The sequence below is a fragment of the Mirounga leonina genome, unplaced genomic scaffold (assembly GCF_011800145.1).
Source record: "Mirounga leonina isolate KUSES-001 unplaced genomic scaffold, KU_Mleo_1.0 Mir_53, whole genome shotgun sequence".
Taxonomy (NCBI): Eukaryota; Metazoa; Chordata; class Mammalia; order Carnivora; family Phocidae; genus Mirounga; species Mirounga leonina.
The window spans coordinates 65,019,664-65,047,452 of record NW_023270807.1 but is presented as its reverse complement, the minus strand read 5'-3'; the positions used below and the strand labels follow the sequence as shown (position 1 = coordinate 65,047,452).

Below are 27,789 nucleotides of genomic sequence, written 5' to 3'. Positions count from 1 at the left end.
CCCCCAGATCACCTTCCCTGCAGGCTCTGCCCTCCCAGATGCTGGAGGAGTTCCTATGCAGGGTCTTCCTTGGGAAAGATGGCTCTGGCTCTATTTCGGCTTCTATCTCCCTATCTCAAGGGCAGGGATGGCATTCTTCCCATCCCAACCTTTCTCCTGTCCCTCATCTAAAGCCCAGCCCCCACACCCTCCCCAAATCCAGCAGCTCCCCTAAGAGTATCTTAGCTTATTTTCTGAGTAAACCCCTTTTGTAACAGTCCCGGAATTAGTAAAAGGCCCTAAGTATGCTTTGGAACTTCTCTACTCTCTTGATTCTTACATTGAAGACATGCTAGTAGTTTTGAAATGTCATTAGTTTGTTGACAATTCTGTGTTTTCTGCTGAGTCAGCCCCAATCTATCCTTCCTTCATGCCGCCTTTCCTCAGAGACAGGCATCGACCCTCCTCCAGGATCACCACTCATACCCTTCCTTAGGTCTCCCATCTGAACGTTTACAGATTCCTTCAGTGCTCAGTAGCACCCTGCAAATCTACCAGCAAACAAGTCAGGGTCTCCCACAAACACCTTTTCTTTATGCACTGGCCAGACAGGAATAGATTTCAGAGTATAATACACTTGTTTGAAGACTGCTAGGTTTAAATAGGCATATTATTATCTCATTCCATTGGCTCTTCTCATCCTTTAAAATCCTTGGCTACTCTGTTATAATATATTGCGGTTAATTAATATTTACATAACTAATGACATAAATTGGCTGCGAGTTAAGTTATTAAAATAACGAGATCAGTTTCCCTACTTTTGATCAACCCAGCTTACTAAGCATTTCAGTCTTTAATTTACCTTGTGCATTTATCTTAGAACTTAGTGCTTATTTAGGGTTTATGGGATTAGCACTTGGCGGATAAAACTAAAGCCTCAATCATTCTTACTTCAGGACTATCACGCTACTGTTAGCTAACAGAAGACTGTCTGCAAAAAATTCTTGACAATAAATGCATGGCTCTGACCTTGACATATTAGCTCACAAAGGCCAGAAAGGGGATGAAAGAAAACTAGTGTGTAGAAGGGCATGTACATTCTTGTAGAAATTTTACATAGATTTTAATCCACAGAACATCTCCATGAAACAGGTGTTATCACCCCCATTTTATCGATGGAGAGAGACCCAGAAAGTAAAGTGTCCAGCTTCCAGGAACCAAGTGGCAGATACAGGGTAAAAACCCAAGCTGGCCCACTCCTGCTTGCTTTACTTTGTGGTTTAACCTGTAAATGTGGAATTAATTAGTTTGGAGACAGTATATCATGAGGTTTTGCCCTTTGCCCTTCTTCTCACTGTCATTTATGAAAAAAAATATTTTAGTTCTGTCTTTCCAAGTATTAAGAGCTTCATATTAATTAACTAGATGGGGGGAATCTTTTCATGATGTATGCGTATATCAAACCATCACTTTGTACACTTTAAATAGCTTACAATTTTATTTGCCGATTATACTTCAGTGAAGTTGGGGAAAGAAAAGAGCTTCATAGAATTTGAAGTGAATCCTGAAGGTGATCTGAATCACCTCTAATCACTTACCAATGCCCTCAGTTCCTCCCCAGTCACCTTTCAGGGGGTTAGCACTTAGAGGAAATTCAAAACATGTTGGACAATTTCCAAGTTTAGCAAAACTGAAAAGGTAGGCCACAATGTCATGGAGAGAGGCTAACAGCTGTAGAGTTAGCTGTAAGGCTCGAAAAGCTGCCTGTGGGTAAAATCAACAGAAAAAATACATTTTAAGAAGTTTCTAAGAGACAAAAATATATGAGCATTGATTAGGGATAATACCTTTAAACAAGAATATTAAACATTTTCACAATACAATACAGGATAATATCTGAAAAACAGAACAAACCTATTCATCAACAGGTTATATGCCTTTGGACAGGTAACTCCTGGAGTGAGGGGTTTAAAGCAATGTGTTTCTCTTTGCTTAAAGACATTGGTGACCAGAAGCAAAGCAAAATGTGTTTGTATGACCACTGATAGATTACAAGGGTCACAGATAAACTCCTAGCAGGAACCCATATTCAGACACCACTGCTGTGAGGGAATACATGTAAGCAAAACATAGGTATTTATCAATGTAGTTTAAACACACAACAAAAAAAAATCAAACCCTGGATCTTAACTATAAATGTTCAAGTGAAGGAAAAGTGGAAAATTACGATCCAACTTAAAGAAGGTAGTATTTATATATATAATATATAATTATCTTTATAATTAATAATTATAAAATATATAATACATATTTTAAAACTCCTAAAATTCTTCAATGAAAGAAAGTTCTATTTTTAATTATTTGAGGAAACTCCATACTGTTTTCCATAATGGCTGCACCAACTTACATTCCCATCCACAGTGCACAAGGGTTCCCTTTTCTCCACATCCTTGCCAACACTTGCTGTCTCTTGTCATTTTGACAATAGCCATCCTAACAGGCATTAGGGTGCTCCTCATTGTGGTTTTGATTTGCCTCTCTCTGAGGATTAGTGATGTTGAGTATCTTTTCATGTACCTGTTGACCATCTGGTTGTCTTCTTTGGAAAAATGTCTATTCATGACCCTTGCCCATTTTAAAATCAGATTTTATTGTTGAGTTGCAGGAGTTCCTTACATATTTCAGGTATCACCCCCTTATCAGATATGTGGTTTGCAAATATTTCTCCCATTCTGTAAGTTGCCTTTTCATTTTGTTGATTGTTTCCTTTGCTGAGCAGAAGCTTTTTAGTTTGATGTAGTCCCATTTATTTATTTTTGCTTTTGTTGCCTATACTTTTTGTATTATATCCAAAAAATCATCACCAAGACCAATGTCAAGGAGATTTTCCCATTTTCCTCCAAGAGTTTTGCAGTTTCCAGTGTTACATTTAGTCTCTAATCCACTTCAACTTAATTTTTATGAGAGGTGAAAGATAGGGGTCCAGTTTCATTCTTTTGCATGTAGAACTACCATTTGATCCTCCCATTCCTGGGTACATATCCAAAATCAGTATCTCAAAGAGACTATCTACACTCTCACGTCTATTGCAGCATTACTCATAATAGCCAAGCTATGGAAACAATCAAAGTGTCCAGTGGATGGATAAATTGATAAAAAAACTGAAACACACACACAGAGGAATACTATTCAGACATTAAAAAAAGAAAATCCTGCCATTTGCAACAACAGGGATGAACCTGGAGAATATTATGCTAAGTAAAATAGCCAGATAGGAAAAGACTCATACTGTACAATCTCATTCATATGTGGAATCTAAAAAAACAAACAAAATGTTGAACTCATAGAAAGGTGGTTACCAAGGGGTGGGAAATGGATAGATGTTGGTCAAAGGGTACACATTTTCAGTTCTCAGGTGAATAAATTCTGAGGATCTAATGTACAGCATGGTGCCTATAGTTAATAATAATGTATTGCATACTTGGAATTTGCTAGGGGAGTCGATAAGTGTTCTTACCACATGCAAAAGAAGGTAACTAGGTGAGGTGATAGATATGTTAATTAACTTAATTGGGGTAATCATTTCACAATGTACACATATGTTAAATCATGTTGTACACTTCAGGGGCGCCTGGGTGGCTCAGTCGTTAAGCGTCTGCCTTCGGCTCAGGTCATGATCCCAGGGTCCTGGGATCGAGCCCCGCATCAGGCTCCCTGCTCCGCGGGAAGCCTGTTTCTCCCTCCCCTCTCCCCCTGCTTGTGATCCTGCTCTCACTGTGTCTCTCTCTGTCAAATAAATAAATAAAATCTTTAAAAAAAAATAATAAATCATGTTGTACACTTCAAATACATACAATTTCCTCATTAGTTACATCTCAATAAAACTGGGGCAGAGGAAAAAAAGGGTAAGAAACCTAGGTTGTTAAACAGGTTTTCACTTAAAGAAAAATCAGAATATTCCCAAATGGCCATTTTTCAGCACTGCATTTTACTTAAAAAATACTTATTTGAGTACTCTGTGTATTTCTAGATCTACTTCTTTTTTTTTTTTTATGGTTATCAATATTATCCTCTAACAGTAAATTAGGTACACAGAGCAACGCCTCAAAAAACAGGCTGATTACTAGGATTGTGATCTCGACCTGTCATTAGCTTCGGGGCAGCAGAGTGGGATTTTCGTGAAGGGTGTGGGAGGAAATTGAGGATTAATAAGGAATGTGGGAAGCTCGAATTAACGTTCATTAGTGACTAGGGAGAAACAGAACTCAGGGAAATAATGAGGCCCAAGAGAAAGGATTATAAGCAGGCAAAAATATTGGGAGCTGTGTGAAGATTTCAGGTACTAGATATCCCTGGAAAAAAACAAGAGACGTTCTCTGTGATTGATATGCTTAACCGTGAGACATAAAAAAGTCCCAGCCCGTTTTCATTCTGGCACACAGAGAGAAATACAAACCTTTTCTGGCAGAGGTTTGAACATACCCAGCACTTCAGAAGGATGAGGTAGGAACCATAAATTGAGGAAGACTTTCCCATCAGCAGACAGCAAACACCGAGGCCGGGGCTGAAAACTCCTGCGGCATTAAAAGAAAGTTGGGGTCGGCACAGCGTTTCTCTTGAAAAAGGAGGCGGCCCCGATGTGCACTATTTATAGCACCGCCCTGCGGCCACAGCGCCAGAGCCCGGGCTGTGGTGACACAGGAGCCCGAGGCCGGCGTCCAAGCCGGGACCAGCGCGCCTCCTTCTCAGGCCGCTCACAGGGGGCCCGGGTTATAAATAACTGCAGAGAGGAGCAGGGAGGCTGCTTTTAGCCTCGGCTGTGTCGGAGGAAGGAGTGGGCTTGGAGGGCAGGAAAGGTGTGGTAAGAAAGCAAAGAGAAGACGTGAGGTGGCTGGCACCGTTCTGGGGGTTACGCATTTTCTCACTGAATTCTTAAGTCCTTAGAATGTACTTGCTTTGTTTTACAGATGGGGAAATTGAGGCCCTATGAGAGCTTGCCTGCCCAGCTCCTAAGAGATGAAGCTGGGATTTATTTATTTATTTATTATTTATTTTTATTTTTTTAGAGAGCGCACAAACAGGGAGGAGAGGGAGAAGGAGGTTGCCTGCGAGAAGGGAGCCTGACGTGGGTGGGACTCGATCCCAGACCTGACCTGAGCCGAAGGCAGATGCTTAACCGACTGAGCCACCCAGGTGCCCCTCACTGGCTCCTTGGAAGCCTGATTTGCACCTCCCTGGTGTCCCTCGGAGAAACCACCATCCTGAATTTTACATTCATCACTGTTAAGTTTTTCTTTGTGGTTTTACCACAAATGGATAAACCATTAAAAGATTATTTTGTTGGGTTTTGCCTGTTTTTAACCTTCACACCAACGGAAGCCCATGATCTTTCTAGCATACCCGCTGGGGGAAGGTGGCATCTTGACCTGGTTTCTATGTCATCTCAGGAATGAGGTGGCCCACTGTAACAGAGGGTTGGTGAGGGGACTGTTTTCCATTTGAATGGTTTGATGGCTTTAAGTCTAATTGTGTTCATCTGGTGTGAAAATGGTGCTATGTGCAGTTAACAGGTGTGGATTCTGGCATCAGAGGACCCCATTTTGAGACCAACTTCCATCACCCACAGCTGTGTGGCCTTAGATGCACTACCATCTGAGTCTTTTCATACATAAAATGGGGATAATGATTCCTAACTCACAGAATTGATGTAAGGAATAATTTTTAAAACGAGTACCAAGCATGTGAAAAGTATTTTATAAACTATGAAGTGCTATACAAAGTTTGGTATTAGAATGCTAAGGTAAGGGTATCTAAGCAAAGTGGCCAAAGGTGGGGGAGGGCAAGGGACACCTGTGGCCCAGTAGAGAGGCATGGTAGGAACCCTTGGGGTTATTTGTTAACAAGTGGGAACCTGAACACACTAATGAGAGGATGTCTTAGAATTGAGGGTTCTAGGGCAAGGCCAGAGACGAGTGCCACCTCAGACCCATCTCGGTTATGCTAGACAAGGCAAGCCTCACAGACAGACAGACAGACAGTGGAAGGAGGTGTGCCGTGGGTGTGGAGCCACCCCTCCCGCCACATCAACCCCTGTCCAGGGAACCTGGGGTCCACCTCTGCTCTTCCCACTCTGCCCGTAGTCCTGGACAGTTGTGTCCACTCTTCTGGCTGCAAATGCCACCCATTCACCGGTGACACCTGAATCCACCTGTGCATGCCTGGTCCCCCTCCACAGTTCCACACTTTCAACTTGCTTCCTCTTGGCTGACAGGGTTTCAGAGCATCTCAGTCAAACAAGGCAAGAACTGAACTCCTTACCCTCTTCTACCCCAATCCTGTGCCTCCTCCTGTGTTAAAAGAACCACAACCCCCAGCCCCCTAAACCAGAAATCAGGGAGTCATTTTTAGAGCCTCTCTTCTCCTTTACTCTTCAGGTCCTACTCATCCCACTATTCTCCCATACTTGTACCTGGTTTTCATGCCCACTTCCGTTGTCCCTAGCAAGGACTCTAGGTGGGAGGTTCTCACCTTCTGGAGGGCACTTTGGAAATCATAGGGCTGTTTTTTGACTCTTGTTATTGTTTCTGGGTCTCTGGGAGTTACTAAAGTAAAATGTAATTCATTTTAACTGAGGGCTGTGTGTTTTCAATATCATTCAGAGTATGAGACTTTTTAAATCATTAAAAATGTACGTGAAGTGAATCACTGGCCTTAAAGCTACCTTTTAAGTCTCAGGGTTTTAATCAGGTAATTTGAAGCTTGGGAACAAAGGATGGTGTTAGTTTGGAGAATTTCCTTTATTTCAGCAATCACAAAGTCAAACGATCCTGGAGCAGATCAAAGCCAGTGTAATCCAGTCTTATCTCCATTGTTCAGTTCACAATGTCCAAAGGTGCCCCAAAGAAACATCAAATATCAACAATAAAAAGTCACCAGGTCTGCGGCCGAGCACACGAGGTTGAGGGCCAAGGGGCTGGCAGCAGCAGGGTGGCTGAACCAGTCCTTGGCCTCAGAGAAGCACAAACATCCCCGGAGCCGCAGGGCCCTCTACCAAGTGTTATCCTTTATTTCTCTTCCATTCTTTCCTCCCATTTCCACCCCTGCCTGCAGCGAGCAGTCATCTGCTGAGGAAGGACAGAGAGAGTAGCAGCAAGCTCTGGGTGCAGAGTACAAGAGTATAACCTGGTTCTCAGCCCCACAAGGGGGATTCCTCCCTCCTCCTTGTGGATGGCCCATCAACTCCCTAGCCTGCAAGTTCATTGACCTGCTCAATATCATCCCCCTTCACCTCCATTCCCCTTTAGCCACCCACTCTGGGGCCACATTCCAGACCTTATCCTTACCTGGGATCATGTCACCTCCAAAGACTTAAACTCAACATCCCACTTTCCCATCTTTTCCTATCCCAACCTTTTATTCCAGTTTTCTTACTCATTCACTCCCAGTAAACCTCCATTATCCCCACAAAATATGCTCCTTGACATGGTCCAGCCCTCTAGTCTCCCCTTTCCATCTGTCAGTTCCATTCTGACCTCCCTCCTTTCCCTGCCCAGACTGGGTCTCGCAGTCAAGCATAGGAACTACTCTCTCACCAGAACTTTCCAGTCTCTGCTTCCTTGTATTCACTACTCACCTACCTAGCAAAACCCCAACTCTGGATCCCTCCAGCTATTATGCTTTCTGCTTCCAGTTGCATGTTGCTGAGCACAGCTGGAGGAAATCACACCACTAATTGTATTGATGCAAGAACAAGTAAATGGTTTCCAGCCTGAGCTGTGTCACCCTAGGACAACCCTTATTCTTTCCTTTGATCAGCTTTCATGCCCATTTCCTTTTCTAATAATTCCAAGACTTCTTTCAGCCTCATACCAAATTCCTGCCAGCAGATGATGACACAATTTCAAAATTGAATTAAAGGCCATTGGCTGGAACTCCTCCTATTTCCTGTGGGCTCTTTCCCCCACCCCCATCCTCCCCTTCAATCAAGGTCAAAGGCAGAGGTACACACCTGGGATATGAAATGAAGATGGCCACTGCCCTCAAGGTTCTTACATTTCTGAGGCAGCTAGATGTGCAAGCATGATTTATGATAGAAGCACGGTGGAAGAAGTACAGTTGGCCGTTGAACAACACAGGGGTTCAGGGGGTGCTGACCCACCTCAAAATCGAAAATCTATGTATAACTATTGACTGCTTGAAAACTTCACTACTAATAGCCTATTGTGGGCCAGATACATCAATAGTTGATAAACATATATGTTGTATGTTATATATATTATATACTGTATTCTTATAATAAAGGAAGCTAGGGAAAAGAAAATGTTATTAAGAAAATCATAAGGAAAAGAAAACACATTTACAGTTACTCTACCGTACTTATAAAAGACAAATCCATGTATAAGTGGACCTGCACATTCAAAGCTGTGTTGTTCAAGGGTCAACCGTATATGAAAGTGCAGCAGGGTGCCTGGGTGGCTCAGTTGGTTAAGCGACTGCCTTCGGCTCAGGTCATGATCCTGGAGTCCCTGGATCGAGTCCCACATCGGGCTCCCTGCTCAGCGGGGGGTCTGCTTCTCCCTCTGACCCTCCCCCCCTCTCATGTGCTTGCTCTCTCTCATTCTCTCTGTCTCAAATAAATAAATAAAATCTTTAAAAAAAAAAAAAAAAAAGAAAGAAAGTGCAGCAAATATCCAGAATAGGGAGCATCCAGGACCTGATGGGAGGTTATTGGAAGAAATTCACCACTGAAGCTTCTGAGCTGGGATTCATTATCTCCCTCTCTACATTTCTTCCTCTTTATGGCATTGCCATTTTTCCTCATTTAAAGAAATTGTGGTAAGTATACATAACATAATATTTATCATTGGAACCAGTTTTAAGGGTACAGTTCAGTGGCATTAAGTCCTTTCACATTGTTGTGCAACTGTCATCATCATCATCTCCAGAACTTTTTTCCATCTTCCAAAATGGAAACTCTGTACCAATGAAACAATAATTGCACTGCCATCTTTTTATCTACCCAAGCCAGAGACTCTGGGTGAAACCCTAGATTCCTCCTTTTTCTTTTCTTTTTTTTTTTTTTTTAAAGATTTTATTTATTTGACAGACAGAGACACAGCAAGAGAGGGAACACAAGCAGGGAGAGTGCGAGAGAGAGAAGCAGGTTCCCCGCTAAGCAGGGAGCCCGAGGCGGGGCTCGATCCCAGGACCTTAGGATCATGACCCGAGCTGAAGGCAGACGCTTAATGACTGAGCCACCCAGGTGCCCCCCTCCTTTTTCTTTAGCCTCCCATTAAATCCAGCACCTGGCCAACTGATTTCACCTCCTAAACATCTCCTGTCTGTACAGTTTCAGTAGCTTCCTAAATGAGATCCCAAACAATCATCTTACTCCCCCTTTTCCTGCCTTTGAAGGGCAAATGCCAGACGTCTGGATCTTGCCCATCGTTCTGTACGTTCTACTTTCCATTGCTCATCCTCACATACCCTGGGTAGGAGCCACTCAAGAGTTCACGTGCTATCTCACATCTCTGTGTCATTGTACCTGTGAGTCTCCCAGCTTGAACTGAAGTTTTTTCCTGGTCTACCTGAAACACTAACCATCCTTTAAGTCCCAGGTTAAGCATCCCCTTTTCCCTGCAGCCTGCCTTGCTCCCCATCCCCACCTCCCCAATCCTTTAGATAATACTTAACATTTCCTGGTGGGTGCTTTTATTATACTCTTATTATATTTTATTCTTTATCACAATGTACTGTAATTACCTATTTTCCCAGGGCGCCTGGGTGGCTCAGTTGGTTAAGCATCTGCCTTCAGCTCAGGTCATGATCTCAGGGTCCTGAGATGGAGCCCCACGTCAGGATCCCTGGTCAGCAGAGAATCCGCTTCTCACTCTGCCCCTCCCCTCACTCACTCTCTCTCTTGCTCTCTCACTCTCTCTCTCAAATAAATAAATAAAATCTTTTTTAAAAAATTACCTATTTCCCCTTGCCTGAAGGGCAAGGACCATGTGTATCCATTGCTGTACAGCACTTGGCACCAAAGTTACCATGTACTGCTATTTGGGTTGTGCCCTAAGGCACCCAGCAGTGGCTGAGATCCAGCTTATGTTTTACTTCCCAAACTCTGTACCCTGGCACGGGGCTACACCTGCCCAGAGGAAGGCTTGCCTTCTTTTAATGTGCATAAAGCACCAGATGGGATCATGGTGGCTCTACCTGTCACATTGTAAGGGTTTGATTAATGTGAATATCCTCTCTCTCCTTTCTTCACTCCTCAATCAGCCGACACCACTGCTCTTGGAATGTGGCCAAGCATCATCCCAGTCTCCAGATTCTAGTCTCCTCTGGAGCCATGAAAAGCAAGAAGGCCTCAAGGGGCATCCTTCTTGGGAGAACTCTTGGCTCCTCTTCTATAGAGACTTTGGTTTGAGGATAATGTGGTCTCTGTTAAAACTAAACACAGTACATTACAGCCTTTAGAGCATTAAATAGCATCTTAGAATTTTAAACCTACAGAACTCATGGGGCTTTTCTGGTCAAGGGATGGCAAACACAAACAGGGAGGCCACATTGCCCCTGTCCTTGGCCGTGACAGACATTGCCAATCAATTAGAACACTCTCATAAGCTTGGGATGGCTCAGAATCCTCAGCAGGGCATTAATTGTTAGAACCGATATTTGAAGGAAAACTTATTTTTTATCTTCGACCTAACCCAACTCCATATTTTAAGAATGAGGTGAGTGAGGACCTCTCTCTTCCGTGACCCTCATCATTCCCCCACTCTGTCCCTTCATCTCTAGTTAAACTTGTCCTGGGGTGAGTCTCATCTATCATTTCATGAACACTCTTAAATGGCCCCTTCCCAGGAAGTCTTTCCTCAGCAGTTCCATTCCTTGGAATCAAACTCTAGATACCCTAGCACTAAAAATCTTAGTATGTTTAACTTCAGAGAGTTGCTTCAATTTCCTCACTCATCAGATGAAGAGTTGACGTTCAGAGACTGAAGAGAAGTGATTTGCCTGAAACCTCGGAGCAAGTTATAATTGAGCTGGGTAAAGTCCAAATATTCTAACACCAAGGCCATGACTCGTTCCACTCTATCTCCTTGTGGCTGATGTTCATTTTTATTAATACTCAGTACATGGAATCACAGACTTTGGAGTTAAAAATAATCTTATACAATACTTTTTTAAACTTCCACGTAAAACAGAAGTTCCTTTCTCTATTGCTTCATTCTCTGTAGTGTATTAAAAGGGACATGTTGAAATCTAGAGAGTTTAGGAAGTAGGAGACAGGTATAGTCAAAAAATACTGAATCTTTATCAGTCACTGCGCATCCACTGTCTAACTCTATTACTTGGGCTCTGGGTGAGCACTTACTTTACTCACTTTTATTGACAAAAGTCCTGCCGTGAAATCATCACACAATAACTGACCAGATGATTTAGGGCTCTAGGCTCATCCCCCTTAAATGATGGTTTCTTTTGATCTTTAGGAAACACCCAGTCATCTACAATAAACAATACAGGAATAGAACAAGACCTGCAAGTTAGAGACATTTTTTTTCTTTTTCTTTCCCTTCCTGACCTCCTTATTTGGGCGCTTCAAATAAAACAGATCAGAAACAAAAACAGACTTCCTGAATACATTTTATCCTAAACACAAATGTAGTGACATGTGGTTAGACTTCTGGAAACTATTCTAAAAATTTGATCCCAAATACAGATAGGGCTTATAAATGGTTGACTGGGCTAGTGGGTAGATGAGATAATGAAAGAAGTCTTAGAGGATTATCCTGTGATGTTTCATAGGAGAGAAAGATACACTTCAGCCTCATTGGGCACCAGGTGTACAGTCAAACCCTTCAGCAAAATAGTCAGTCTACTGAGGTGTATTTGCCCTGCACTTCCTTCAAATGCATTTTTCCATTGGGTAAATCTGGAAGTCTCCCCAAGTGAATGTACTGGCTGAGCTCATGAGACAGACACTGGTATCCACAAACTGGGTACCTATCAAAGTATCAAGGTAGGACTGGTCATTATTTTGGTATCAGCTATCAGTTAGTCAAGGGCTTACAAACTCAAGTGTTTTTCATTCTCCAGATTTCTCTAGCCTGTTCTATCATCCCCATTTTTTTTGGTGAGCTCCAACTTACCTGTCACCTCCTCTTTGAATTTCTCCCTTAGGCCATAGGCTACAGTTAAACACTCCCTCTTTTGTGTCCTCACAGAACATTTCACATAACTCTAGCAGATTATCTTTAAAATCTTTGAAGTTACTTTTTTGTTTACAGAGCTTTCCCCCACTCGACTGAATTTATTGCCAGAGTCAGTGGCTTATTTACCTTTGTAACTCCAGCACATAGCTAAGTGCCTGGTATTAAGTAAGCACTAAATAAATGCTGGTTGAATAATGCATGAATGAATAAGTGAGTGAATGAGTGGTCTGATACATATGGTCTTTCAATTCACTTTCATCCATCTGTTCTATGATCATATTTATTGAGTATTACTATTACTCAACACTAAGCTCTGTACCTTAGGAGGAAAGTAAGCTCACCCTGCAGGATGTTTTTGCTCCCCCTTGGAGACTGCAGAACTGTGTAACATCCCTTCTTTCTTTCTTTCTTTCTTTCTTTCTTTTTCTTTCTTTCTTTCTTTCTTTCTTTCTTTCTTTCTTTCTTTCTTTCTTTCTTTCTTTCTTTCTTTCTTTCTTCTTTTTTAAAGGAAACGTGGTCGCTGACTGCACAGGTATGCTAACTCCTCCATCTAGGTGAGTGAACTCCAGGCAGGTTGAGTTAAGAACATTGGAAAACTGGATAAGGCATGATAAGGAAATATGGAAGCAGCTCTGCTCTTATCACTTAATATCACTCTACATGTATTTTTTTTCCTCTGCCAGAGAAATACAGAAGGGCAGATTTATCTAAGGCACTGGTACATCAATGTGTGTGTGTGTGTGTGTTTCTTATTTCTTCTGCTCCATTGAGTAAAATATTTGAAGTCAGGACAGCTCAAGATCAAGTTTACTTATTTGTTTGCTTATTTTAGATGCCGGCTTATGTAAAAGGGTGTGACTGATGGAAATCTCTGGACTCTCCAGGAGAAAACAAAACTGCATAGATTAAAAAAGCAGTGAAACAGCCCATAAACAAAGAACCTCTTCTGGGTTCAAATACAAAGATAGTGTTATTCTTAGAGTGTTAGCTCTTTCTTTTGCCCTTCTGAACCAGAAGATCAAGGTCAAATGCAGTAAAGAAAGCAAGATTCCCATACGAAATTTAACATGCCTCCTCCCTCTTCCCTAGGAGGAGTAGGGTATGGAGGGGGAGTAAAAAGCTCTAAAGGAAATTACACACCTGGGGTCAGCCTTGAGGCCCTCCTTGGAGTCTCTCAACCCTTTCTTTTCTTGTGGTTGCCCCACCATGAAAAAGGTGTCCCTGATGGTAGGGAAATCTTCCAGCAGGGCTCTCAGGCTATTGCAGTATGCCATAATCTGACCACGAAGAGCATAGTGAGACATACGGCAGTTGAACCTGAAAAGTCAGAAGAGATGATGTCCACAAAGTGAATCAAAGTTATTCCATTCCATTCCTTCTCAGAAGGATCTACTTCCCTAAAAGATCTTTCAAAGATAATAGAGGACCTCATCAAGAAGAAAGTTCTATCTGGGTCAGGTTGCTATTGCCTGAAGGCAGAGGCATGAACCTCTTCAAAGCACCTCCCATCCTTCACTTCTGATACTCTTCTATGTGTCAGAGAATAGTTTGGTTTGGTTTTATCCAAGAAAACTGTGTTTATTTAAAAACAAACCACCTAGTGATCTGAAGGGGCACCTGCACCCCAATGTTTACAGCAGCAATGTCCACAATAGCAAAACTATGGGAAGAGCCCAATGTCCATCAACAGAAGAATGGATAAAGAAGATGTGGTATATATATACAATGGACTATGACTCAGCCATCAAAAAAAAAAAAAAAGAAATCTTACCATTTGCAATGACATGGATGGAACTAGAGGGTATTATGCTAAGTGAAATAAGTCAATCAGAGAAAGATAATTATCATATGATCTCACTGATACGTGGAATTTAAGAAACAAAACAGGATCATAGGGGAAGGGAGGAAAAAATAAAACAAGATAAAGTGAGAGGGAGACAAACCATAAGAGACTCTTCTTTTTAAAAAGATTTTATTTATTTATTTGAGAGAGAGATGAGAGAGCGCACAGAGGGAGAAGCAGGCTCCCCACTGAGCAGGGAGCCTGATGTGGGGTTCTATCCCAGGACCTTGGGATCATGACCTGAGCCAAAGGCAGATGCTTAATTGACTGAGCCACCCAGGTGCCCCCCATAAGAGACTCTTAATCATAGGGAACAAACTGAGGGTTGCCGGAGGGGAGAGGGGTGGGGGATGGGGTAACTGGGTGATAGACATTAAGAAGGGCATGTGATGTAATGAGCACTGGGTATTATATAAGACTGATGAATCACTGAACTCTACCTCTGAAACTAGTAATATACTATATGTTAATTAATTTAATTTAAATTAAAATATGTAAATAAATAAATGTTTGGTAGAAAACAATAAATAAATAATTAAGAAAACCACCTGACTCATTGTCTGGATTTCTACATAACACTGCAGTTTATTGAATTCAGAGAAATTAGCGTATGTTGTGCACATATACCATACTTACTTCTGACAATATTCAACTATAACGTCTCTCTTGACTTTACCAATTTCATCCTGTAATAAAAGAGAATGATAGTTCTTCTATTAGATGGTTGGCTATAAAAACTCTCCATCCTAGTACATGTATACAAACTTATAGCAAACTTAAAGTAGGAAAAGGTCACAGAGTTGAGATATTCTTTCTGAAGGCCAACTTGCTGAGAAATATTCCTCCATGGTTCTCTCCCATTCCTGCACACCTTGCTGAGTATGCCAAGAATGCAAGGCCCTGACCACTCTTTACTTGGGCCATTTCTCAAGGTTCTGTGTGCAAAGAGCAACCTTGAGGGACGGGTAACGTCTCCCTCCAGGAAAAATAGCAAGCTTGCCACAAAAAGAGGTAGATTCCTTAAGCTCAGTGTCATTTGACTGGGACAAAAACCCACTGCATACATCTAGGCTCCTCCATGTTGCCCCCTTGGGACTTGGGAGGCAAAGAGAACTGATACAAACATAAAGGTCATGTCACTTGCTCTGCTGTGAGTCATAAAGTTCTTTGTCTATGATCTAGGAGTCCTGTGTCTTCTAATCTGATAGGCACTGGATAATCCTGAAGTGCAGTTAATGAGCTATAAAATTTTTCATTTGGTCAATATTTTTTGAATATAGTAGTAAAAAAGGTAATTGAATATCTCAATTACTTATTAAAAGGAGTCCTTTGCCTCCACTATTGCTCAGCAGTAGTCTAGAAGTTTGGCCTCCCTCACATCGCATTTGTAGAACTGGATTAAGGGAAATTTAAGTCTTTCCTTTTCAGTCATAGATAGGGAAGAAGCCTAGAGATTGTAAACCTATGATTTCTCTCCCAAAGAAATATGCATTAGTCTAGTGATTTCCTCCTCAAAAAATTAATGAATAATGAAACCATATTCACAAAATTAAGCAATACTTTGAACTGCTTAAAGGCTTGAATTTTGTATTTTCCAACAGATTGGGCTAGTATAAAATCCTTAAATAGAAACATGTCATTAATATCTGGATAATCAGATAACACATGAATTAGATAGTAAGAGCCCTTGCTCACCTTGTCTAAACCCCCTGAACATCTGTGGGTCACTCAAGAGTGGGCTAATGTTCCAGAGCAGGTGCTAAAACTAGTTCCGTTTAGAAAGTGACAAAATAAAATGTGGTCTTGGAAAAAATGTGCATATTTTTAAAACTAGACTGCAATTAGCTTGAATTACTTCCTTTCTATTTCTTATTGAATTCCCTTTTACAGTTCTTTATATTTTCAATAGTCCTATCCAAATAGGCTGAAAGCAACAGATTACAAGTTAAGAATTTTTATTTGCTCAAATGTAAAAGATAATGAGAGCTTTAGGGAGCCCTTCTCACTAAACTCACAAGGCTCTTCATTCTGTTGGCCATGGTTTGTTTCCTGAGGAGGAAGGTGTTCAGCATCATGTCCCGCAGCCCCACCTTTTCTAGTTGAATAGACACAAAAGCCTCCGGAGCCCTGACAAGTGAACAGAGACATCTGAGCCCAAGGCAAGAAGTAAGTGTACATATAATAAAAAGACAACACAAGAGCTCCCTGGAGGACAGGAAACCTGGGGCTGAGTATTAGGCATCACAAAAGGAGAGCAGGTGGCTCTGTCTCCATGGTTCTCATCTTCTTCAGATGTTTCTGATTATATTCACTAGGGATGCTGATGTGTCACCGCCCTTCTTGTGGCCCCCATGTGCCTAGAGCATGTATCAGCAGTTCCTCCTCTGTCCTGAACTTCAGAGCCTGGCTCAGTGTTTATACTACCCAGGTCCCTTTGTGCCCTCCTGGCCTCTACTGCAGGGGTTCCTGGACTGAAGTAGCCATGCAAGGGTCCTCTTGACTAGACATATTGGTCTTAAATCTTCCATCCACATGTTGGGAATGTGAACTTAGGGTATTTGAACTCTGGCCATATGTCAGACTGATGACATCTTGGATAGTAGAGTAGTTTTGCTTGTTTGTTTGTTTGTTTGTTTTTTACATTTTAAATTTGCCAGAATTAAATTAAACTATCATTGGAAATACTCAGAATATTTATTACAGAATACAAATATCTCCTTTCTCTGTCATGATAGAGAGATCGGGACATTATAGGACATTCCTGATTTAGAGCCATCTCTCTGTAGAGGCTCTAGCTCTCTGATAATGCAGCACCTTATTATCCTAAGCATTGATAAAACACTTGTTAGAATAGTGAGGGGTAGTTCCGTGCTTTTCAGTCTAAGATAAACATGGAAAATTTGGAGAGGCCCATATTCTTCTTCCTTGTGTTCTGTCTTCATACAAGGTCTTAAAAATTAAACACATGCTGGTCACTTTGGGAATTTAGGCATCCTTCAATCCCACAATCTGTTATTAATTGACTTAAAAGAGGACACTTTTGTTATTTTAAACAAACCCCTAGGGTAGTACCTTTTGGTAGGCTGGAATCTTTCTGAAGGATGAGTAAGGGTGTCTGGCACTTTTGGAGTTGGGGCTAACAGTAAGTTCTCTATGCCATTCACAATTCTGGAATTTCTTCTTCTGGCTGGACCCATTCCACCATAATTTCTCAGATCTGAAGTTATTTCCTAAAATGTTTTAAACCAAAGTGAATTAAATTTGTTGGATTTGTAAGTCCTGTAGTACTGGCCGCAAAATGATCTCACAGTTGCAACTGACCGCAAATACACGTAAAATGCTTAAGTGTGTGGGGTCTGGATGGATTGGAGTGGAAGAAAGAGAGGAGAAGGGTAACAGAGCAGAGGAGAGGACAGGGTACAAGAGGGAAGGGAAGAGAGATTTTGCACAATATGGGGGTGAGGCAGTTAAGTGTAACTATTTCTACAATAAAGTACAGTTGTCTAAATTACCCTGAAAAAAATTCTCCATTCTACAAGATAGCTAGTTGGCATGCTCTGTACAGAGTGGCCTCTCAAGAAATACTGCTGATGGACTTCATGGCTGCAAGGTCTGAGAAACTGAGGCAGGGTACCCACTGTGGTTCAGCCTAAGCAATGGAGGTAGGCTATATATGCTGCCATGAACAAGGTAATGATAAAGGGCGGGGGAGTGAGAGAATGTGGAAGCAAAACTTCCTATGGTATTATGTTGTGGCAGCCTAGATGGACTGATACAGGAGCAATAAATGCACACTGCTTCTATCCTTCTATCACCCTCTCACTCCTTCACTCTGAAAGCCTTGCTTTCAAGTAAGTCTTGCTTTCAACCCCACTAGAACTGCTGTCTCAGTCAGCAATGAGCTTTTGAGAATGTCAAATGGCCTCATTGTAATCCCTGCTCTTCTGGTTCTTCCCTCTACATTTAACTCTATCAACTTTCAACTTCTTATTCTTTTTTCATCTTCTTTTAAAAACAGTAGCTTTACTGAGATATAACTGACATTTAATAAACAACACATATTTAAAGTGTACAATTAGATAAGTTTTGGCATATGTATACAACTATGAAATCATCACTGCAATCAGAATGACCATCCCATCCATCTAGCCCCCTTTCTCAAGCAACCCACTGTTCTCTGCTTTCTCTGACTATAGATTAGAATGCATTTCCTAGAATTTTATATAAATGGAGTCATGCAGTACATACTCTTTTTTGTATGGCTTCATCCATATTGTTGTGTATCTCAATAATTCATTTGTTTGTATTGCTGAGTAGTATTCCATTATATGGATATACCACAATTTGTTTATCTGTTCACTTGGTGAGGGACATTTGGGTTCTTTCCAGGTCTTGGCTATTTTAAATAAAGCTGCTATAAACATCTGTGTATGTTTCTGTATGAACATATGTTTTCATTTCTCTTGGATAAATACCTAGGAGCGGAATCCTGGTAAGTGTATGTTTAACCTTTTAAGAAACTGTCAAAATGTCTTCCAAAGTGATTGACCATTTTGCATTCCCTTCAGCAGTATATGAGAGTTCCAGATCTTCCACATCCCTGCCAACACTCAAAATGGTCAGTCTTTTAAATTTTAACCAGTCCTTTAAATTTTAATGGGTGTGCAGTAGTGTCTCACTGCGGTTTTAATTTGCATTTCCCTAACAACTCTAACTTCTCTAATAACTAAAAAGGTGTTAAACACCTTTTTATGTGCTTATTTACCATCTGTACATCTTCTTTGGTGACTCATTTCTTCCTGAAACATTCCTCTCCTTTGCTTTGATAGCAGTGCACAATTTTGTTCTCTCCCTGTCTCTCATCTCTTTCCGTCCCTCCTCCCTTCCCTCATTTCCCCTTGTTCCCTTTCATTGTCTCCATCATTTATTCCTCCTTATTATACCATCAGTCCTCATCTTGTCCCACCCTTGTAGGAGAGCATATAAACACACACACATTCACACATTATTTCTATATATTCACACACATTACTAGATATTCATATATTACTATATATATTCACATATTCATTCATATATATGTAAATATATGTACATAATACATATATATTACATATATGTAAATATATGTAACCCTAATGTCTTCCTATTCCTGCCCTGTGCTCCAATCTAGCGACTTTCAACATTTGCTTTTTGAATGGATCTTAGGGACTCATAATCCTCTCACTCTCCATTTTAACAAGAATAGCCCCACTTATATCTGTTTTATATAATTAGTATTCTTTGTAAGATTAAAGTACTTGAATAAAGAATTCCTTATGTCAACTATGTATGAAAATCACCAGTGGTGGTCAAGCTGGACTCCTCATTTTTATCTAGTACCCATCTGCCCTTTATTGTTCCCAAGCCTGAGTTATCTGAAAGCTCTTCTTTCTGCCTGTCAAAAAGCTCATCCTGGGCGCCTGGGTGGCTCAGTTGGTTAAGCGACTGCCTTCAGCTCAGGTCATGATCCTGGAGTCCCTGGATCGAGTCCCGCATCGGGCTCCCTGCTCAGCAGGGAGTCTGCTTCTCCCTCTGACCCTCCTCCCTCTCATGCTCTCTCTCTCAAATAAATAAATAAAATCTTTAAAAAAAAAAAAAAAGCTCATCCCTCAGGTTTTCCCAAATGCCCCTTCTCTGTGCTGCCCTTCCTACTTTCCCAGATGTGACCTTTCTTTTCTTTAAATTCCTTCTATAGCTTGTTGAACCTCTTTTATGCCTTGTGCTTAAACGACTTGTGAGCCTGTCCCCCTTATATACCCTGGTCTGTAAGTTCCTCAGGAGCAGGAATTGTGCCTCAGTATTATCTGATGAGCCTAACTTATAGGAGGTACTGAATTAAGATTTGGGGGGTTGAGATTTAAAAAAATCAATATAACTCACTCTATCCTTATTTTCTACTTCAGTATTTAATTTTTATGGGAATTACTATTTGGCAGTAGAAGCGAGGAATGAGTATTCTTGCCATACTCATAAATTTGGATTCTCCTATTAACATGAAGAGTAGAAATAGATAAATAGAGGTTGAGAAATGTGATAAGGGGTAAATATGGTGAGCTGTAGAGAATCTATAAGACTTAATGTTAAAAGGCCACCTGGAAAGTTGATTTCCTAAAACCATGTTTAATTTTACTGGTGAACATACATACACATGAGAACTATACTGTTGTTTAAAAAAGTGGGGGAAAATCTCTATGAACTGATGTGGAGTGATTTTCAGGATATACTGTTAAGTGAAAAAACAAAGTCCAAAAGAGTATATGTAAATAAAATCCAAACCCCTTTCATGATAAAATCATTCAACAAACTAGGAATAGAGAGAAATGTCCTCAACCTATAAAAAGCATCTATGAAAAACCCATAATTAACATCATAATTAGTGGTAAAAGATTGAAAGCTTTCTCCCTAAGATCAGGAATAAGATAATAATACCCACTCTTGCCATTTCTATTCAGCCTTGTACTGGAAGGTCTAGTTAGGGCAATTAGGCAAGAAAATGAAAGAAAAGGCATCTAGATTAGAGAGGAAGAAGTGAAAGTATTTCTATTTGCAGATGACATGATCTTGTGTATAAAAAGTCCTAAGGAGGAATGCCTGGGTGGCTCAGTCGGTTAAGCGTCTGCCTTCAGCTCAGGTCATGATCTCAGGGTTCTGGGACTGAGCCCTGTGTCAGTCTCCCTGCTTAGTGGGGAGTCTGCTTCTACCTCTCCCTCTGTCCCTCCCCCTACTGCTTGTGCTCTCTTTCTCTCTCTCTCAAATAAATAAAATCTTTTTTAAAAATCCCAAGGAATACATACATACAAGTAAACTATTAAAACTAATAAACTAGTTTAGTAAGGTGGCAGGATACAAGATCAAGATACAAAAATCAATTGTATTTCTATACATTCGCAATAAACATTTTGAAAATGAAATTAAGAAAACAATTCCACGGGTGCCTGGGTGGCTCAGTTGGTTAAGCGACTGCCTTCGGCTCAGGTCATGATCCTGGAGTCCCGGGATCGAGTCCCGCATCGGGCTCCCTGCTCAGCAGGGAGTCTGCTTCTCCCTCTGACCCTCCCCCCCTCTCATGTGCTCTCTCTCTCTCTCTCAAATAAATAAATAAAATCTTTAAAAAAAAAAAAAGAAAACAATTCCACTTACAATAACATAATAAAAAGAAAAAATATTTTGGAATTAATTTAACAAAAGAAGTACAGAACTTGTACACTGAAGACTACAAAATACTGTTGAAAGAAATTAAAGACATAAATAAAAAGACATCCATGCTCATGGATCAGAAGAATTAAGATGGCAATAGTATCCAAACTGATCTATAGATTCAATGCAATCCCTGTCAAAATCTCAAATGTTGTTTTATGTGTGTGTGTGTGTGTGTGCAGAAATTGACAAGCTGATCCTAAAATTAATATGAAAATGCAAGGGACTCAAAATAGCTAAAGCAATCTTGAAAAAGAAGAACAAAGTTGGAGAACTCATACTTCTTAACTTCAAAACTTAACACAACTCTACAGTAATCAAAACAGCAGGGGTACTAACATAAAAATAATAGACATATAGAACAATGGAATAGAATTCAGGGTCAGGAAATACACTCTTACATTCATGGTCAATTGATTTTTGACATTCGTGTCAAGACAATTCAATGGGGAAAGATGAGTTTTTTCAACAAATGGTGCTGGGACAGCACACCACATGTCAAGGAATGAGGTTAGACCCTTTCTTCATACTACACACAAAAATTAACCATAAATGGACATAGACCTAAATGCAAGAGCTAAAACTACAAAACTCTCAAAAGAAAACAGAGAAGTAGATCTTTGTGACTTTGGATTCAGCAACGATTTCTCAAATATGACACCAAAAGAATTAATGACAAAAGAAAGACTAGATGAATTGGCCTCATCAAAATGAAAACCTTCTGGCCAAAGGATACCTTCAAGAAAGTGAAAAGATGACCCTCAGAATGGGAGAAAATATTTGCAAACCATATACTTGATAATTATACATATACTGATACTTGTATTCAGAATACATAAATAACTCTTATAATTAAATAATGAAAAGACAAATTTTATTTTATACAAAGGGCAAAGAATTTGAATAGAAATTTCTCTAATGAAGACATATAAATGGCCAATAAGCACATGAAAAGATGTTCAATGTCATTAATAATTAGAGAATGCAAATCAAAACCACAATAAGATACCATTTTACTCCCAATAGGAGGGCTAAAATAAAAAAGAGACATTAACAAGGGTTAGCAAAACTCAAAAAAATATGTCCTTGGGCGCCTGGGTGGCTCAGTTGTTAAGCATCTGCCTTCGGCTCAGGTCATGATCCCAGGGTCCTGGGATCGAGCCCCGCATCGGGCTCCCTGCTCCGCGGGAGGCCTGCTTCTCCCTCTCCCACTCCCCCTGCTTGTGTTCCCTCTCTTGCTCTCTCTCTGTCAAAAGATAAAATCTTAAAAAAAAACCAAACAAACATATGTCCTTGCAAAAACCTGCACATGAATGTTCATAGCAGCATTATTCATAATAGCCAAAACGTAAAAACAACCCAATATCTGTCAGCTGATGAATGGATAAACAAAATGTGGTCTATCTATATAATGAAATATTACTCACCAATAAAAAGGAATGAAGTACTGATACATGCTACAACATGGATGAAACTTGAAAACATGCTAAGTGAAAAAATCCAGATACAAAAGGCCATTTGTTGAATGATCCCATTTATGTGAAATGTCCAGAATAGGCAAATCTATAGAGCCAGAAAGTAGATTACTATTTGCTAGGGGCTGAGGGAAGGGGGTGGAATGGGGAGTGACTGCTAATGGGTACAAGATTTCCTTTGAAAGTGATGAAAATGATCTGGAATTAGATAGTGGTGATGGTTACAAGATCTTGTGAATTATATACTTTAAAGGGGTAAATTTTATGTTATGTGAATTATATCTCAATAACAACCAAAGAAATCTGGGGGGGGGGGGAAGTGTTATACATTATGTGTAACCTTTTGCAGAAAAAAGAAGGGACAAATGTCTCCTTTTACTTTTGCAAAAAGAAATGCAGGAAGAATAAAACAGAAAACAATAAAATCATTTGTCTACAAAGGGTAGAGGTGGAAGAACACGATATTTTCTGCTGGCTGATTCTAGCTAGCCAATATTATAGAGTTACATACAAAGAAAAAATTGTTAGCAAATCACTAAAAATTAAGAGACCCAGTAAGGATTTGGTCATGTGTTGACTTCACATTAGGAAAGGAAGGAAGGAGGGAAGGAAACAAGATAAAATGATAAAAGAGAAGGGAAGGAAGGAAGAAAGAGAAGGAAGGAAGGGGAGAAGGGGAGAAGGGGAGGAAGGAAAGAAGGTAGGAGAGAGGGGGCAGGCTAAAAGGAAGAAGGCGCAGTATGGGTAGCCTGGCATCAGCTGTCATAGTGGTAACATGCCTCAGGTTTCTCTATCTTATCGGCTGACCTTCACATCAGCAGGACAGCCCCACCAGGGCGTGTGATAGAAGGATGCCTGTTGGACAGCCACCATCAAGGCATTTTTCTGAGCTGCTTGGCATGCAAGGGTCACTTGCATATTTTCCACTCCTGAATGGAATAAGAGCTAAAGGAAGAAAATGTGAAAGATATTAGGAATTTCTGCCAGAAAGAAAGAGATGAAGTTGGGGATTTCAGATCACCACTTATTTAACATGTAAACATATGAATCAAACTGCAGGATGAGCTGAGATCCTTGTTCCTCAGCCACAGGACTGAATCTGGTCTCTCTCTAAGCACCATTTCATCCCGGAAGGCACCCTCCAGGCCTGATTTGCTCTGTAGCTGGACACCAACAGGTTTCTGGTCAGAAAAGGATGAGTTGGCTCTGATGAACTAGCAAACGTGCTCAGTGGCAGCCTTTTAAAATTGCCAAGATTAGATCAATGTTTAAAAAATAAACACACAGGGGCGCCTTGGTGACTCAGTCAGTTAAGCATTGGACTTCAGCTCAGGTCATGATCTCAGGGTCCTGGGATTGAGTCCCGAAGTGGGCTCCACACTCAGCAGGGAGTCTGCTTGTCCCTCTCCCTCTGTCCTTCCCCCTGCTCGTGCTTTTTCCGACTCTCGCTCAAGTAAATAAGATCTTAAAAATACATATATAAATAAATTTAAAAAATAAAAAAAAACACAAATACAAACCTATACATACACACACAGAAGCAAAGAGATTCATCTGAGTGGAAAGGGAAAATAACAGTACCAAGTTTAAGAAGATCAGATAAAAGCTCCAATAATAGGTGCATGTTTTAAAAACTTGGTACAAAGATGGTTCACTACAAGTGCTTCCTTTTAAAACCTAACAGAAGTTATTGCAAGGGTGTTGCAGGCTCTATGTTTCAAACCAGACCAATATGCACAACAAATAAGACAAGGCTATCATCATTATTTATGAAGTTGGAAGCTTTTCTTCTACATGGGAGCCAAATGTATGAATTAAATATGATGATTTGTAAAGAAATACATGAGCAAATTGCTTAATTTTACTTTAGTTTTCTTTAAAAAAAAAAAAAATTTACCTTAAGGATGGCTTCCTTTGTATAAAAGCTAAACTTGCCAACCTGGTTATCATCCACCTCAGAGATGGCTAAGACAAGAGTAGTAGGAGAATATCTGCAAGAAGAAACATGACATTGTTCTGTTGTACCATGGCGTTAGTCAAGAGATGCCCATTCTGATGGGACCAAACCATATGTGATCAGCTCTGAGACATCAGCAATAATATCAAGTGCAGATGCTACACAAGACTTGATATTTCTAAAAAAAAAAAAAAAAGACTTGATATTTCTGCCCAAAGACTGAAGGGCTCTGGGGTCTTCTTAATCCTTATTGGACTTGATCTCCTTGCAGTTTCCTTGTGGTGACCACTGACTCCAAATTCTTTTTCTCTTGATCACCATTCCACTGTTTTATCCTGTTTCTCTTTGTACCTTTGACCTCATGTCCTCAGGCTCTTCACTGACTCAAACCCTTTTATCCACTCCCTAAAAGCTGTCCAGTTCTTTCTCTCTTCCATTGCCCCAATAATTATTTAAATGTTCTTTGCAACCATGTTTATGCCTTGGGATATAGTCCTTTGTCCATACTTACGAAAATGTCAAGTAATTTAATATCTATGAATCTTGGTTTCTTCATCTGTAAATGGGAGATATCACCTATCTCATAGGGTTAAGGCAAATATTAAATGGGATAATATGCATGAATGTGCTTTTTAAAATGTAAGCCACTATGCTCATGTTTGATATATGTTGTTGTTATAACAGCACTCCAAAGTGGCAACTTTAAGGAATTAACATACATAAAATAAATGCAAACTCAAGAGACAAGACCCTTGGATGCATAAACCTTCCCCCTGGTAATTCAGAACGCTCCCCAGATCTTACAGGATTGTTGGATCATTGTTGGGAGAATCAATCATGGCTTGACCAGGTCACAGATCATTTGGGCACTTTGTGCTGATTGGTTGATTCCAGTTAAACAAAAATATGCCCTATTTTACATCAGTGCAGAATACCAGCTCCAGCAGGAGGCCTTGAAGAGCCAGAGCATAGCTTGGCTCCAGGCTGGAGACCTAACTAGCCTCATCTGAGGCCCAATCATACTTCCTGCCTTCAGTTTCTGTGAGACATCTCTATATCCTTATGATAAATTCTCTTTTTGGTTTAGCTAGTGCGACAGGATAGAGCAGGAAATATTTTGCCTCCGGGGGACATTTGGCAATGTCTGGAGACATTTGTGATTGTTACAATCGGGGAGGAGAAGGCCTATTACTGGCATCTGGGAGGTAGTGGTCAGGGATGCTGATAAACAACCTCTGCTGCACAGGACAGCCCCCTAGAAGAAAGGGTTATCCAGCCCCAAATTTCAATAATGCCAAGGTTGAGAAATTCTGGGATACCATATTCTATTATCCTAACCTTCTCCATTTCAGCCCATGGTCTCTTTGGAGAAGAGAGGAGTCCTTTAACATATTAACACATCAAAGTTACATTTTGAGCACTGATCCACACTAGCAAAACAAAGGGGATTTTTCCTCCTTGGAGTCATCTTTGCTTTCCTTGGGGTGGGGCCAGTACCAGGAATCTCCAGGGACAGAGCTTGGACCCTCAGGGGAAGGGCAGACTAGAAGAGAAGGAAAGAAGAGGGAGACAGAAGTTTCTCCTCAGCACACAACAAAGACTGACTCTGCACAGAGGAAAAAGATTCCTTTCCCTGACTAAGTAGACTCATGATCTGTTACTAGTAAGAGTGTTTTCTTTCCAGCAATGGGCTGAACCTATGGGGCATGAAGAAGTTTTACTGCTTTGAGTCTGCTTCTGCTGCTGCCAACCAAAGAGTGACTGAGATATTGCCATACACGTTAAATTCATACATTATATTAGAGTTTCAAGGAAACAGGGGCTCAAAAAATTTGACTGACTTCTTCCTCGTCCCAGGGGAAGTGGGTGAAGCGATCTGGACTTCTGATCCATGGTTCTTGCCCTATGAGACAAACCCTCATACCCCTTTCTACCCAGAAGCAACACGGTCAACCTGGGCAGTGGCTGAGCCTGTGATTCTATCTCACTTGAGCTCTCTGATCCAATTGTTCCATTAATCAGCGTTTTTAAATTCAATTATCCCCCTTCATTGAGATCTCTCCCCCACCCTTAGTAAAGTAAAAAAAGAAAGAAAGAAAAAGAAAAAGAAAAAAAGAAATGGCATCATGGCAGATAGAATATAAGAGAGGGAATTCAGATATAAAATTGTATTTGTGTGTCCAGTGGTGATAGAAATTATTTTTCACTGGCTGTTCATTCTACCACTACATTATTTTTACTTTGAACTTTTCAAGGCTCACCTGTCCACTTGATCACTGTCCTTCAGTAGAGAGGTGATAAAGACAGGATATGGACGGTCCACTTTTTCTTTGAGTGGTGCAAATTCAAAGTGAACAGGTCTCAGATACAAATGGAACTCTTCAAAACCCATCTCCCATGCCAATTCCTTATAGAGACTAAAAGGGGGGGGTAGATAAAGAACCAAGAGCATTTACTATTATTTTCCACTAAAAGAAAAGTAAGTGGTAAGAAAACCCAAAAAATCTGAATAAGCACAAAAGCAAAAGTCAAAACAAGAGTAAGCCAAGTCCAGTATAAAGTGAATGAGTCACAAAGGTCTTGCATCCACTCTACATTATGACAGACAGTTAAATATAGAAGTTAAAGTAGGAGATGTGCTTGGGTACTTCCTCAACTCTCATTTCCTGCAAGTTGGCTTTTGTCCTCAGAGTGCTCATGGGGTCACCAATACTGCTTTCAATACAAGGCTATTTTCTCTCAGAGCTCTTTGCAGCTGGCCTCATCCTCTCTTTGAGGAACATCTTTGTTCTCTTGGATCCAGGATCTCCATGTTTCTGCCTCATGACCACTATCTCTCAGTCTTCACTGGCTTCTCTTCCTCTTTATTTTCAAATCCTAGTATTTCCTGGGGTTCCAAACCTGGTCTTCTTCTTATCTTCTCTGTCCCCTCCTTGGGGTGTTCATCTTCCAACCCTGAACCCTAATGATCACCCCCTATTATAAGAACCTGTGGCCCTATCTCTGTCTTGTCCCAAATCTGAGCTCTGATCTCACATTTACATGGCTTGGAGCAAGGCTCCGTTCAGACGCCCCTCT

The 27,789-nt window shown here is 40.7% G+C and overlaps 1 protein-coding gene across 1 annotated transcript in view; it reads right to left on the bottom strand.

Moving 5' to 3' along the window:
• Window positions 1-27,789, bottom strand: part of LOC118001347 — a 138,817-nt gene that overhangs the window by 60,885 nt on the left and 50,143 nt on the right. The window contains exons 17-25 of the mRNA XM_034991442.1: window positions 26,973-27,128; window positions 24,652-24,745; window positions 23,562-23,699; window positions 17,113-17,270; window positions 16,056-16,167; window positions 14,677-14,726; window positions 13,338-13,514; window positions 4,436-4,553; window positions 1,578-1,743 (exon numbers count right to left, since the gene is read on the bottom strand). Coding sequence (XP_034847333.1) covers window positions 1,578-1,743; window positions 4,436-4,553; window positions 13,338-13,514; window positions 14,677-14,726; window positions 16,056-16,167; window positions 17,113-17,270; window positions 23,562-23,699; window positions 24,652-24,745; window positions 26,973-27,128 — 1,169 coding nt within the window. The remainder of the gene's footprint in view (window positions 1-1,577; window positions 1,744-4,435; window positions 4,554-13,337; window positions 13,515-14,676; window positions 14,727-16,055; window positions 16,168-17,112; window positions 17,271-23,561; window positions 23,700-24,651; window positions 24,746-26,972; window positions 27,129-27,789) is intronic.